Raw genomic sequence first — 12,223 nt, forward strand, 5'->3', positions numbered from 1 at the left:
ACATTAAAAAAAAAATTTTAAATATCAAATCTAAAATTTGTCAAAGCCTTTCTAGGGAAATGGTTTAGACTAATTCTGGAGTCTTTTGTTTGTTCTATTAGCTCTGCATCTCCAGGCATTGGTTATTTTCTGCTGCTGTGGAGTTCAGGGTATGTCTCTCATAGCATTGATTTTGGTCACATCTCCCATGATCCTCAGTTGTCTGCTCAGCTTTGAGTTTGAAACTTCCAATGCTCCTGGGGCACCCATGGTCTCAGACAGTGGAGCATGCGACTCTTGATCTCAGGGTGTAGTAAGTTTGAGTCCTGCGCTGGGGATAGAGATTACTTAAAAATAAATCAATCAACTAAAAAAAAAAAAGACAATTCCAATTTTCCTGCCTGTTCCATTTGCTATAAATTGACTTAGGAGTGTAGTGATATGTTACATGCACTGATTTAGCCTAAGGATAAATTATATTCTTGGGTTTGCTCAGTGTGTGGATCAGAAGAGAAGGTAGGGCTAGCCCAGCTAGTTTCCATGTGTGTCTTTCTTTCTTCTTTCTTTCTTCTTTCCTTCTTTCTTTTCTTTCCTTTCTTCTTTCTCTCTTTTTTCTTTCTTTTCTTTCTTCCCTCCTTCCTTCTTTTCTTTCTTTCTTTCTTCCTTTCTTCTTTCTCTCTTTCTTCCTTTTCTTTCTTGAGTATAGTTGACATACAATGTTACACTAGTTTCAGATGTACAACATAGTGATGCAACAAGTCTGTGTATTATGCTATGCTCAGCACAAATGCAGCCACCACCTGTCACCACACAATGCTATCACAATACCATTGACTATATTCTTTATGCTGTGCCTTTCATCCCCACAGTGTATTCACTCCATAGCTGGAAGCCTCTATCTCCCACTCCTCTTCCCCCATTTTGCCCAGTCCCACACCATCTTATGTTTCTTTCTAAGTAATCACCTTGATAAATACCACAAAACTTCCTCCTATTTCTTGAATCCACTTACACCACATTTGGAATTTCCTAGAACTGCCCCAGCCTTTGAGGTTCTGGTTTCCTCTGGGTTTGTTTCTTAATAATCTTGTTTTTGTTTGACTCATCTTAAATAAATGCTTCCAGTTTATACTCTCGTACAGGGGCCAGAGTAGAGCGCATGCTAAAGAAAATGGGACCAAATGTTAACAACTGATGCATCTTGATGAAGGATATGTGGTTGTTCTTTGTACTCTTTACTCACGTAACTTTTCTTGAAATCTGAAATTATTTCCAAATACTTTCTTTTTCTTATTATGGAATGCCTCTCAAATCTGTATGTCACCCTTATGCAGGTTGCATGCCAGTCTTCTCTGTATCCTTCCAATTTTACTGTCTGTTCTGCTAAAGGGAGCTCCAAATACTTCTTTCTTTAAATTTTTTTTTAATGTTTTATTTATTTCTAGGAGAGAGAGAGACAGCGTGAGCAGGGGAGGGTCAGAGAGAGAGGGAGTGACAGACTCTGAAACAGGCTCCAGGCTCTGAGCTGGCAGTCAGCACAGAGCCCGACGCGGGGCTCGAACCCACGAACCGCGAGATCATGACCTAACTGAAAGTCGGATGTTAACCGACTAAGCCACCCAGGCGCCCCCTTTAAATTTTTTTTAATGTTTATTTACTTTTGAGATAGAGAGAAACAGAGAACAAGTGGGGGAGGAGCAGAGGGAAAGAGAAGGAGACACAGAATCTGAAGCAGGTTTGAACCCATGAACCGTGAGATCATGACCTGAGCTGAAGTTGGACGCTTAATCGACCAAGCCACCCAGGAGCCCCAAATACTCACTTCTTTAAAAGAAGTTGCCTGTAGAGGCAATCTCAAAGTCTTAACTTGTCACTAATCTCTCAAGCCACTCTGATGCAACTTGATTCATTCATGCCCCTGAGAAGAGTTAACCACTCATGATTCTGATGATTCAAAATCTGGAGGATATTTTTAGTTCTCATTTTAACAGACTTCTTGCAGGATCAGATATCATTGAGCACTACTTCCTCCTTTGAACAGCATTCCTTGGGATCTTGATTTTCCTCTTTCTTGTTTGGGTGTTGCTTCTCAGGCTTTTGTGCACGTCTGGCCTCCTACTGAACCATTATATTTTGAAGTTCCTCCGTGCTTGATCTTGGACCCCCTTTTCTGCTACCTCCTCATTTGTTATTCTAAGAGAGCTCATCCTTGCCCTGAACATTCTTTACAGAGATATGTCAACAACTCTTAAATCTCCATCCCAGCCAAAGAGCTTGCATAGCCACAGAACCTACTTAATATTCCCACATGGCCACTTCAGAGGCACCTGGAAATTCCATACATCCCAAAGTGACCCATGAGCTTCCAGGGTCCCCAAATCACTAAATGCCACTTATCTATCCAGTTGCATGAGCCACAAGTCTTGGCTTCTCTTTCTCCTCCCCCTCACCCATACTCAAAGGCTTGCCAATTCCTGTTCCTTTTCTATCTATCTCTTATATGCACACACCACGTCTCCACCTTCAAACCTAACACGCCATCCCAAACTTCCTGCCCTCTCGGCTGAGTAATCCCATGGGCCTCCTTGCCTCCACTCTCTGCTCTTTATTGTAACTCGACATCCCTGCCACAGAGATATACTGTGACTGAAAACCTAATCTGACTTCTTGTGTTCCTAACACTCCATTGTGCTCAGGATAAAACTGCCTGCATCCTCAAGCTTGCACGGTCTAGCCCCTTCCCCCCATTTCACTCTGTTGTGGTCACTCTCCTACCTCTGGCTTCTGTACATGCTGCCCTGCCTACCTGGAACTCACTTCCCCAAACCCTCTCTTTGCCTGATGCACTTGGGACCTTCGATGCCATCTCCTTGTGACCCAACTGATAACAGCTTCCATATTTTGAGTGAAGTACAAGGCGCTATGCTATTAAACCCATTCGCTGACTGAATACTTCCAAATGCCCATGAGACACAAAATGTTTTCCAACTTTACAGCTGAAGACACTAGGCACAGAGAGGTCAATGCACTTGCACAAGGGTGCATAGCTCAGCTAGCAGAACGAGGGCTTGAACTGAGCTCTGTGTACGTCTAAAATGCACACTCGGTGGGGCACATAGGTGGCTCAGTCGGTTAAGCCTCCAACTTTGGCTCAGGTCATGATCTCACAGTTTGTGAGTTTGAGCCCCGTGTCGAGCTCTGGGCTGAGCTGACTACTCAGAGCCTGGGGTCTGCTTCTGATTCTGTGTCTCCCTCTCTCTCTGCCCCTCTCCCGTTCATGCTCTGTCTCTCTCTATCTCTCAAAAAATTTTTTAAAAAGTGAAAAAAGAGGGGCGCCTGGGTGGCTTAGTCGGTTAAGCGTCCGACTTTCACTTAGGTCATGATCTTGCGGTTCATGGGTTCGAGCCCCGCGTCGGGCTCTGTGCTGACTGCCAGCTCAGAGCCTGGAGCCTATTTCAGAGTCTGTATCTCCCTCTCTCTCTGACCCTCCCCTGCTCACGCTGTCTCTCTCTCTCTCTCCTAGAAATAAAAAATAAAAAATATTTTTAAAAAAAGTGAAAAAAGAGAGGGAGAAGGAAACCCTGCCATTTGCAGCAACAGGGATGAACCTGGAAGACATTATACTAAGTAAAATAGAATAGACACAGACTGTAAGACAAATACCACAAGATTTTATTTACATGTGGTATCTAAAGTAGTCAGATTCCTAGAAATCTGACCACTGAGGAAACCGGGTAATTGTCATTCACATTCAATGGGGGCAGAGTATCAGTTATCCAAACTCTAGAGCTCCACTATACAACATTCTAGAACTCCACTATACAACATTATGCCTGTAGCTGACAATACTGTGTTGTGCACTTCCAATATTGTTAAGAGGGCAGCTCTCATGTTAAGTATTCTTTTTTTTTTTAATATTTTTATTTATTTCTAGAAGAGAGAGAGAGACAGCGTGAGCAGGGGAGGGTCAGAGAGAGAGGGAGTCACAGACTGAAACAGGCTCCAGGCTCTGAGCTGGCAGTCAGCACAGAGCCCGACGCGGGGCTCGAACCCACGAACCGCGAGATCATGACCTAAGCGAAAGTCGGACGCTTAACCGACTAAGCCACCCAGGCGCCCCTCATGTTAAGTATTCTTAACACCATTTGAAAAATTGCTCTGTAGACCCATCTACACTGTTTTCTCACCATACTGCTCCCAGCACGGGTGCGCACACACACACACACACACACACACACACACACACACGGGCACATGAGAAGTTTGGTGCAAGGCTTCAGGCTTTCCACTCTGCTTCCATCACTGGAAATTCATCCCAAGCACTGCTGGGAGCCGGGGGTGGGGGATGGGGGACGGGGAGTAGTGGCGAAGGGTCTCTGCTCAGTGGCCTCAGAGCCATCTCCATCCTCATCCCCATCCTGGGTAGCAGGGGTTTCCTGAGCAGACCGAACCAGAGCTTGTGGGAAGCAAGAGAGGGATGAGAAGAGCCTTGACTCTTCACAGAGAGGTTGGAAAGCTCACTTGAAAAATCTGAGAAACCTCAGACAGAAAACCCCATTCCAAAGAGTACTTCCCCCAGGATGGTGTGGGTGGGCCATCACTGCTTCGTACGTCCCACCTCTTGTGAAGGGTCTGGATTTACATCCCAGTCTCTAATACAATTCCACAGTCCCTGATCCCAAACCCTAGAAGCCAAATGTTTTGCAATCCAGCATTTACACTGGTAATATGACATATATGGATAGGTAGATGATATAGATATACATACAGATACAGATACAGATCTGACCTCACCCTCAACACAGGACTTCTAAACCCTAGTAAATTCCTAAGTAATAAAAACACTAGGAAGCACCTTTGTTCTATGAGGTGACCCTGAGGTGGAGTGTGGGGTGGGGGACTCCCAGATGACTCCTTGTTGGTGGCTGAGAATTGCTTATTGGTGTCAAGAAAAACCTCCACAGATTTGGTGGCCAGAAGAGCCAGAAGTGGTTTTGTGTGAGTAATAAAGCCAACTCGTACCATATAAATTACATCATACTAGAGGGGACTCACTGTATATATTATACATATATTACCACCACACACCACGGGCTTCTGGAATAGCACCCATTAAGAAGCATTCTAACATCCCTATTATAGGAGCTAGGGAATAAGTAAACATCATAAACACATTCAGGTGAGTTCAGTCCATTTGGGCTGCTGAAAGAGCTTTGGGGATTTTATGGTTGTAGAAGAAGGACTATCAATCCATGGTTGTCTTTTATTTTTTAACTTTTTAAATTTTATTTTATATTTTTAGAGAGAGAGAGAGAGCAGGGGAGGGGCAGGAGGAGAGAGAGAATCTTACCCAGACTCTACACTCAGCACAGAGCCCAACATGGGGCTAGATCTCACAACCAACCAAGAGATCATCAAGACTAGAGCCCTAACCAACTGAGCCACCCAGGCACCCCTCTGTGGTTGTATTTACAACCCCATATTTTTCTAGAATTGCCTTTGTAACTTTGTAACCCCCATCTTGGCAAGGGTGACTTTAAAACATCACAGATGTGGGGTACCTGGGTGGCTCAGTTGGTTGAGCATTCGACTTCAGTTCAGGCCATGATCTCAGAGATTGTGGGTTCAAGCCCCGCATCAGGCTCTGTGCTAACCGCTCAGAGCCTGGAGCCTGCTTCGGATTCTATGTCTCCCTCTCTCTCTGCCCCTCCCCCACTGATGCTGAAGGGGGGTGATGGGCATGGAGGAGGGCACTTGTGGGGATGAGCACTGGGTGTTGTATGGAAACCAACTTGACAATAAACTATTAAAAAATCAATAATAAATAAACACTAAAAATTTTTTAAAGAAAAAAATTTTAAAAATATAACATCACAGATGTGTCACTGTACCCCCTCTCCTGTGAATTGTTGTTTCTTTTTTTAAGATTATTTATTTATTTTTGAGAGAGAGAGAGAGAGAGAAAGCATGAGCACAGGAGGGGCAGAGAGAGAAGGAAAGAGAGAATCCCAAGCAGGCTCCACGCTGTCAGCTCAGCGTGCGACAAAGGGCTCTATCTCATGAACCGTGAGATCATGGCCTGAGCCAAAATCAAGGGTTGGACACTTAACGGACTGAGCCACCCAGGCACTCCATTGTTTCTTTGTTGCACATCTATGTATCACTGTAGGATTCCATGTGTACATTGGTATGAAAGGCATTGAGTGCTTATCGAGAGCCTGGCACTCAATAAGCACTGAGTGTGCCCTAAATGCATCAGACTCCTGTAACCACCTGTATTAGTCTGCTAGGGCTATCATAACAAAGAAGCACAAACTGGGTGCCTTAAGCAAAAACATTTATTCTTTCACGGTTCTGGAGACCAGAAGTCCAAAATCAAAGCGTGGTCAGGACTGGTTCTTTCTGAGGCTGCAAGGGAAGGGTCTGTTCCAGGCCTGACCCGCCTTGATTTATTGATGTCCATCTTCACAGTCACATGGCATTACCCCTGTGTGTGCGTGTCTGTCTCCAAATTACCCCTTTTTACAAAGACTCCAGTCATACTGGATTAGGGCCTAGCCTAATGACCTCATTTTAACATAATTACCCCTGTAAAGACCCTATCTCCAAACACAGTAACATTCTGAGGTCCTGTGCCAGTAGGGCTCCCACATATGAATGAAGGAGGACACAATTCAGCCCTGACTTTTCTGTATTCTATGAGGTTACTTGGAAGTGACTAGGGTTCCAGGAAGTCACACTGTCAACCACTCTACCTGTTATTAGCTGTGTGGTCTTGAGCTAACCTCTCTGGGCCTTAGTTTTTTTGCCTGCAAAATGGGAATTAAAATAAAATAGTACCTTCTTGCCGGAGTCTTTGCAAAGCAATTAGTGCCTGGGAACAGTCAGCATTAATAAATGTCAGCTGTCATTACTATCACTATTGTCAAATTCCATCTGTATACCTTGGGTATTGGTAACATCCTACAACATTATGGGGCCCAAGTATCCTTGCTGTGGGACACCCCCAGACCCAAATAACTCAGGAAGTAGGACAGACTCTCAGATCCCAAAACTACCAAGAAAGCCACCAACAGCCTTGAAGGCCTGTATCATCAGGCAGCATGAAACGGAACCCACCCCAGAAGGAAATTCACATGGGAGAGCACCCAAGTTTCTCATGGCTGCCAAGAGTAGATACTAAATGGACTGGGTTGAATAATGTCACCCGGGCCCCCAGCTGCCAAAAAAAAAAAAAAAGTTCGTGTCCTTCCTGGAACCTGAGAATGTGACCTTATTTGGAAACAGGGTCTTTGAAGATATCACTAGTTAAATTAAGATGAGGTTATACTGAAGTAGCGTGAGCCCTCCATCCAACATGAGCCGTGTCCTTATACAAACAGAAGAGAAACAGATAAGACACAGAGAAGGAAAACAGTTATTCCCCAATGGAGGCAGAGATGAGAGTAACGTCAGCAGCCGGGAAAGGAACGCCAAGGAGGGCCAGCACCCACCAGAAGCTGGAAGAGGCAGGGGCTTTGGAGTGTGAACTGCCAACGCCTTGAATTTGAACTCCTGGCCTCCAGTACTGGCAGACAATAGTTATCTGGTGCTTTAAGCCACCCAGTTTATGGTACTTTGTTAGAGCAGCCCCATGAAACTAACGCCACTAGGGTTTTCCCACATCACCGGGAAGACACAAGCAGGAAACCCAGGTAGCTCCCCTGCCTCTTCAGGGCTCTTTGGTCTCATGTGTGAATCCCCATACATCTTCCTCCCCACCCTCCCTCTCTCTGCACGTGGTTCCCTCTACGCTTCTCTCTCACATTCAGCTTCCGGCTTCTGATTCCTGATCGATACCCTCCGGGGAGCCAGGCCTGCCCCTGTTCCTGTGGAAGGGATCTGATTGGCCCGGCTTGAGTCACGTGTCTATTCTGGCCCAATCAGCTACCCCAGAGGACTGGCGTCACCGGGTGCTACTCAAAAATAGGCAACCACCAGGCTTCCTGGGTAGCCGGAAGCTGGCCCCTGGACAAAGAGTTCTGGAGAGCACCCTTCCCCCAGCCACCCTGGAGGTGCACCCTGTGCAAGGTTTTGGACGGCGGGAGTCGAGAGGAGGCGTCTAGCAGTGGGGACAGGCAGTAACACGCATTTGCCAATGTGCGAACCAGACTAAAGCTATCTTGGACAAATGGCCACAATGATCACTCTGAAGTAGGGCACCCCACACACACATGCTTTCCCTTTTATTTAACCACACCCTTGAGTATCAGAGGTCCTTGACCACTCTGGAGACAGGACTCTGACTCATTCTCCTCCTGTGTGGCCCCCCCCCCCAGGATGGACTCCCAGCCTCCAGTGGGTCTGACAGGAGGTGGGGCTCCAGATACCTGCTTATCTTGCAGCCACTCCAAACCGGCTTCTGCCTATAAGTCCCCTTAATAAAGCATTTCTCATACAGCTCAACTGTCACACCTTTTTCTCCCATCTTAACAGCTCCGTGGGCCTTCAGAGGTCATTTTGCACTTCCTAGTCACAGAACAACCAACTCCAAGATGGGAGACATTCATAGGTGTCTGCTCAATGCCAGTTCTGCCCACTCAGGAGAGACTCTTTGAGAACGGGTAGAGGTGAGTCAGACAAACGGCATTCACTTCCACGTCCGCAACCTCACTGCTCATCCCCCCCACCCCCCACCCCTGTCTGGCCAGTGCAGGCCACTCTCCCAACTCTGCCTCCTTCATTGCCTTACCTCTTCCTTTTTTTTTTTTTAAATTTTTTTAAATGTTTTATTTATTTCTAGGAGAGAGAGAGAGACAGCATGAGCAGGGGAGGGTCAGAGAGAGAGGGAGTCACAGACTGAAACAGGCTCCAGGCTCTGAACTGGCAGTCAGCACAGAGCCCGACGCAGGGCTCGAACCCACGAACCGTGAGATCATGACTTAAGCGAAAGTCGGACGCTTAACCGACTAAGCCACCCAGGCGCCCCGCCTTACCTCTTCCTAACACGGCTGCAGGTCATCTGCTCTGTGGGGACTTCTCTGCCCACCCCAACTCCATTTGTCCTGCATAAAGGGCACCTGGGTGGCTCAGTTGGTTAAGCACCCAACTTCAGCTCAGGCCATGATCTCACAGTTCATGGGTTGGAGCCCTGCATGGGGCTCTGTGCTGACATCTCAGAGCATGGATCCTGCTTCGGATTCTGTGTCTCCCTCTCTGCCCCTCCCCAGCTTGCACNGGGGGGGGGGGGGGGGGGGCTGGGGATGAATATGTGCATTTATTATCAATTTTGTTGGCAAAAATGTGCAGCACAGAATCTGCAAAAAAATATATAAATTACACTTCACTGCAAACTCCATAGTCACTTCTGCAGGTTGCCTCCTTTGATTTTCCCCACTCCTGGCCCCAGAGCCACCTGCGGTTCCAAGTGACAGCTAGACATAGGTTGATCTTATTCCTTTAAAGACTCAGATGAACAGGGACGACAAAGATGTCCGCGCTCACAGGCTTGCCAGTCACGTTGAGCAACATCTTTGCTAAATCAGATGATGGCCCCAAAACACAAGACTTCCTCAATTTTTCATGTGCTATGCACAACGCAACAGCCCAAGACAAGACACACTTTTAAGCGTAATCCACATGTTTTACATAATTTCCTCCATCACTGTCTTAAACAGGCGATCCATACACAATACATTAAGTCCACCTGAAGCATTTGCACATAGGTGCCCCCCCGCCCCCCAGCTGACTTTAAGTTGCCAGCATGAGGTCACGGAACAGAGTTGGCAAGCCAGGGTCTGCCAAATGCCGTTACACAGCACTTCCACCACACAGCTACAAGAAGTAGGTAACCTTGGGAGCCCAGATAATAATAAAATGGGAAAGAAATCCCTAAAGCACAGGGTAATTATGTCTCATATAAGATAACTCACGCTGCCTGGTGTATACTAAAGCCTCACTACTTCATAGGCATTAAGTTTGTAAGTTTTATATAATCCCGTGCCACGCACCGTCTCATGCTCCCCCACGTGGTCTGGTCACACCCAATCATGGTCATAGTGTCAAGCAGGCATACCTGACTGCCAGCTTGGCCATCGCTGGGCTAACTGTCTTGCTCAGAGCTGTGTCCCCAAACACAGGCCTGACAACACAGGAGATACTCAAAACAAATTCCATGATGAAGGTCCCACAGCATAGTCACACAGACCCCCCAAAGACCAACCCCTTGAATGTCAGACAGCAGGGCTGCGGAGGAGTCTTTATTTCTCACATATTAACATAAATAGGTTTTTTTTTTTCCTGTTTTGTTTGCTGATGTTTCTCCAGCCCTGCACAGGGCCCGCCATGTAGATGCTCAATAAATATAAACTGAATGGATTAATATAAAGTACATCGTTGAGCTCAGGCTCAGAATAAATACCAAGAGTTCGACTTGGGGCAGGAAGGGGAGAGAGACTTGGAGAGTCCTCGAGGAGGGGGTCAGCAGCGGGGACCCCTGCCAAGCCGGGTGAGGTAGAGTAGCCGGGCGTCACCAAGAGCCCCAGTGAAAGAAGGCAGCATTCATTCTGTGTCCAGCGAGGGGTGCCCAGGCCCAGTGTCAGCGGGCCACGGCGGCAAGGCGAGTCCGGCAGGGACTTTGGTGGCCACTCGGAAAAGGCCCAACATCGTGGCACCCTGGGCGAGCTGCCAGGCAGGGTGTGCCCCCCGCTCTGCGCGCAGGTGAACTCCCAGGCGCTGGCCTGCACCCAGGTGCAGCAGGCTGCCCCGGAAGCCGGATGCTGAGTCCGAGGAGGATGGAGATGGCAAGTCCAAGGTCAGGGCCAGGGCTGCGGCCCCAGTGCCCAGCGGCTGCAGGTGCAGCGCAACGGAGACAGAGCCGGAGCCACCGCCGGACACCACCCGCTGCACTTTCAGGTTCAAGAAGACATAGTAGACGCCAGGCTCAGCCACCATCAGCTCCCGCGTGTGCTCATCGTAGCTCAGGCCGGGCCCCAGGAACACCCCTGCCAGGCCTGGGTCGCTGTGCCAGCGCAGGGGCCCTTCAGTCAGCTGTACTGAAGGAGGAAGAAGAGGGGAGGTTGGCTGAGCAGGGTTGTGGGGCAGAGGTGCAGCCCTGGGGAGGGGCGCTGGGGCCCTGGGGGATTCTTGGAAGGAAGAGGTGAGGCTGGTGAGGGCCAGGCGGTGGGGGTGACTGAGAGAGGGAGGAGGGAGAGGGAGAGGGGGCNGGGAGCGTGGGGAAGGCGCCAGAAGAGGGGAAGGGGAAGGTAGGGGAGAACAGGGAGGAAGCGTCTGGAAGGGGAAGGTTAGGAGGAGGCCTTCAGAAGCAGCGAAGGGAAACGGGAGAGAGCAAAGCCCAGCCCGGACCTACAGGAACCGAGCGGGAGAGAGAAGAGCAGGTTGGGATCCGTGGGGCGCGGAGCGGAGCGGGGGTCGCGCGTCTGGCGTTGGGATACGTGGAGGTCAAAGGAGGAAAAGCGGCATCCACAGCGGGGTCAAGGGAAGGTCAGAGAGAGAAGGTTCAAAGAGGCGAGGGGACAGCTTTTAGAGAATGGGGGAAAGAGGATCAGACGGGGGGAGTGGAAGCCTCCCTGTCTCCGGGGCTCCTCAACCTTGTCGCCACCCCCGGACCGCCGCGCCCCCAAAGGGAATGACGCAGGACACTCACCATCTCGGGCCACCAGCTGCGCGAACACGGCCTGCGGAGAGCAAAGGCGGAGAGTGGAACGGAGGCTCCCCCTCCCGCTGCCGCAGCCCCCGGGAAAGCGGGGGTCCCCGGGGCGTGCGCGGGCGTGGAGCCCCAGGGACACAGGAGCGCGCGCACACCCCGGCCCCAACCCGGCCCCAACCCGGGGGTCTGTCTGCGAGGGCGGAACCTCACGATTCAGGAAGGAGGGCAGATGCCCTCTAGGGGCCCTCGGGAGGGAAAGGGGGACACCCCAAGGGTGCAGGAGAACACCGAGGCTCTCCGGGAGTTAGCAAAGAACCTCGAGTCCCCTCAACAGTTCGAGAAAAAGAAGCGCCCTCGGGGTCCGCGATGGACAAAGGGTTCCCCTGCGAGCCCCGGGATGCAGATGGGGTCTCCCGGGGGTGCGCCACGAAGTCTTGGATAGAGAAGGGGTGCTCCCGGGAGGCCCCGGGGGTGGGCGCGGAGAGGGCGTTCCGGGCGCGTCTCACCTGCCGAGAGTCGGGGAGGCGGGCGTGGGCGTCGGGCGGCGGCTCGGGGGCGGCGGGGAGCCCGGGGCTGGCCGTGGTGGGGCCCTGGGAC

At 49.6% G+C, this 12,223-nt stretch overlaps 1 protein-coding gene and 1 non-coding gene across 3 annotated transcripts in view; both read right to left on the reverse strand.

Annotated features, from left to right (window-relative positions):
- Nucleotides 1-1,268: 1,268 nt before the first annotated feature.
- LOC144221626 (U6 spliceosomal RNA) lies at nucleotides 1,269-1,373 on the reverse strand. The gene has a single exon (XR_013332117.1). It is a non-coding gene; the product is annotated as a U6 spliceosomal RNA (small nuclear RNA).
- An 8,831-nt stretch (nucleotides 1,374-10,204) lies between these two features.
- Nucleotides 10,205-12,223, reverse strand: part of TNFSF9 (TNF superfamily member 9) — an 11,669-nt gene continuing 9,650 nt past the window's right edge. The window contains exons 4-5 of one of the 2 annotated variants that reach the window (XM_077751953.1): nucleotides 11,624-11,654; nucleotides 10,205-11,012 (exon numbers count right to left, since the gene is read on the reverse strand). In XM_077751953.1, coding sequence (XP_077608079.1) covers nucleotides 10,519-11,012; nucleotides 11,624-11,654 — 525 coding nt within the window. In that variant the 3' untranslated portion in view covers nucleotides 10,205-10,518. The remainder of the gene's footprint in view (nucleotides 11,013-11,623; nucleotides 11,655-12,223) is intronic. The other variant, XM_077751962.1, reaches the window with a different exon arrangement.

The sequence above is a fragment of the Crocuta crocuta genome, unplaced genomic scaffold, assembly GCF_008692635.1.
Source record: "Crocuta crocuta isolate KB4526 unplaced genomic scaffold, BGI_CrCroc_1.0 scaffold110, whole genome shotgun sequence".
Lineage (NCBI taxonomy): Eukaryota > Metazoa > Chordata > Mammalia > Carnivora > Hyaenidae > Crocuta > Crocuta crocuta.